The 2,377-nt window shown below is 24.8% G+C and overlaps 1 protein-coding gene across 1 annotated transcript; it reads right to left on the reverse strand.

Moving 5' to 3' along the window:
• Positions 1 to 193: 193 nt before the first annotated feature.
• On the reverse strand, positions 194 to 689 carry LOAG_14695 (hypothetical protein; the record flags this gene model as incomplete). Its single annotated transcript, XM_003150189.1, has 2 exons — positions 194 to 428; positions 640 to 689. 2 exons carry the CDS (start codon positions 687 to 689, stop codon positions 194 to 196), a joined length of 285 nt encoding a protein of 94 aa, XP_003150237.1.
• Between the last annotated feature and the right edge of the window lie 1,688 nt (positions 690 to 2,377).

A 2,377-nucleotide genomic window follows, 5' to 3' on the forward strand; every position in this document is an offset into this window, starting at 1 on the left:
TTTTTTTTTGCTTATTTCCAAGTTTAACTATCATGTTTTATGCAAATTCAAATTTTAAAATTTTGATATTTTAAAAAGATAAAATATAAGAATAGAAAAATTTAGAAGATGAATGAAAAATGAAATAATTAGAAAATAATTTTACATAAAATTGAAAAAATAAAATGAAGTAAATAATAAGTTTTAGGTTAAACTAACGTCGAGAAAATGCTCGAAAAGTTTCAGTTCGTTGATGTACGGCATGATGAAATTCAAGATCAACCGGATAACCATCCAGTACTGTTTCATCACATTTTCTATTTTCATTTTCTTCTTCATCATCATCATCATCATCATCGTCATCATCATCATTATCATGATCTTCATGGTTGATATTTTCTTCTATGTCTTTCTTATTCTCTTTGATTAATACTGATTTTGTTGTAAGTCTAAATTATTTGAATAGAAAAAAAACAGATTTACGCTCGTTTAATAATTAATTATAATTTGAAAATGAAACAATAAAATGAAAATTTGAAATTTAATTTAATTTTTTTTTTTTTATATAGTACATCAAAATGAAACATAAAAAGTGAAAAAAGGCAAATTTAAAAAATTGCCCATTTTTAATAAATATGAAATTTCGGTAAATAATGTTACTTTGGATTGGTAGGTGGAATTTGGTCGGAATGTGGCGCAATTAGCGTCATCACATCTGGTTTGCTTTGTTGTTGTAATCCTGCAATGGCAGTTGTTGTTTTAAAAATAAAAAAAAAAAGAAAAGAAAAAAAAGGGAAGAAAATTTTGAAATTTTTTTTATTGGAAAAAAAAAATAATTCATTAAGAAAATGCATTATGAGTAAAAATCGGTTCATCAGTTATAAACAAAAAAAAAAGAAAAAAGAGAAAGAGAAGAAAGCCGAACTAAATTGATTGGATGAGACGAGTTTGAAAATTATGAAGTGAAAAAAAAATAGTAAAAACTAATTTTTATATACATACATCATCAAATGTTGTTTGTATGCATAAATTTTGTCTAACTTACTTAGTTCATTACTTTCTCTTCCATTTTAAAATATTACTTAATAGAAATTAAAATATTATTTAGTGAAAAAAAAAAACTCCAATAGATGAGATATTTAAAATTCAATTTCTTTTCCTTTTTCCTTTTTTTTTTTTTTCTTCACAGGATAATAATGACGTATTATGGTAAAATAAATTATTTAATTATAAAATGATATTTTGGAAAAAAAACGCTCAATTCTTCCAATTAATAAGTTAGAAAATGATTAAATCATTCACAAAATGCATGCAATTTTAAAATGATACTGATGAAAATTTTCAAATCGAAATCAAAAAAAGGTTAGAAATTTTAAGTTCCGAAAGAAGCAATAAACTAAGATTAAATAAGTAAAAAAAAACATTTTAAATTTGATTTTTCAATAACTGAAAGTTTAAAATATGATGAAAAAAAAGTTTTTCTTTATGTTAGAACATTGAAATAAATGATAAATTTCTATGATATTTTTATTACCATTAACTACATAAATAAAAAAAATTTTTTTTTATTCAGTTACTGATAAACCATTGTTCATCATTTATAAATATTAATTGATAATTTCTTTGGATGATATGATTGGAGGAGTGTACCAAGAAATGGGAGAAAGTGGGAGGGAAAGATTACAAGATGGGGAGGCATCATCTTTTGCGGTTCCAATTGAAGGAATCGGAAGTTACGCGTAGGTATAACAGGAAAAAAAAAGATGAGGGGGAGGGGAAATGAGTGGGTGGATGAAATTTTTAAAGAGGAAAAGTCAACGGAAGAGGTGTTTGTAAATGGTGTATGTGTGTGTATGTGTGTATATATGTGTGTGTTCGGAAGTGTTTGTGGGTGATAAAAGGCAATCGATGTCAACAATGGTAATGACAAAAATTTCATTTTGCTTCTTAATAAAATGGATAGCAAAACGTGAAAATTTGAAAAACAACTGGGATGGTATATATATATATATATGAGGTTATTATGCAGTTCAATTACCTTACTCTCTTACCATTCCTCTATTCAAACTTACTGTCTCTTTCTAAATAGTAAATTTTAAATTTAGTTTTGTCATTTCAAGTTTTTTTCATTTTAACCAGTCATTCCACATATATACATCGTACATATATTCATTTCATAATTACATTTTGTTAGATAACAAAAATTCAAGAATTGAATGTGCCAGTAATTAAATTGATTATTTAATTAATAAATAGGTAGCTAGAGTGATGACCGTTTTTCTTCTTTTTAAACAGAAATTTAAAACTGCATTTTAATCAGATAAGTTGACTTTTCATTTTTATCATATCTATATCCAGTTGAAATATGAAATCATTTTTGTCAATTTACTTTACTCCT

The sequence above is a fragment of the Loa loa genome (assembly GCF_000183805.2).
Source record: "Loa loa unplaced genomic scaffold supercont3.267, whole genome shotgun sequence".
In the NCBI taxonomy this organism is placed as follows: domain Eukaryota; kingdom Metazoa; phylum Nematoda; class Chromadorea; order Rhabditida; family Onchocercidae; genus Loa; species Loa loa.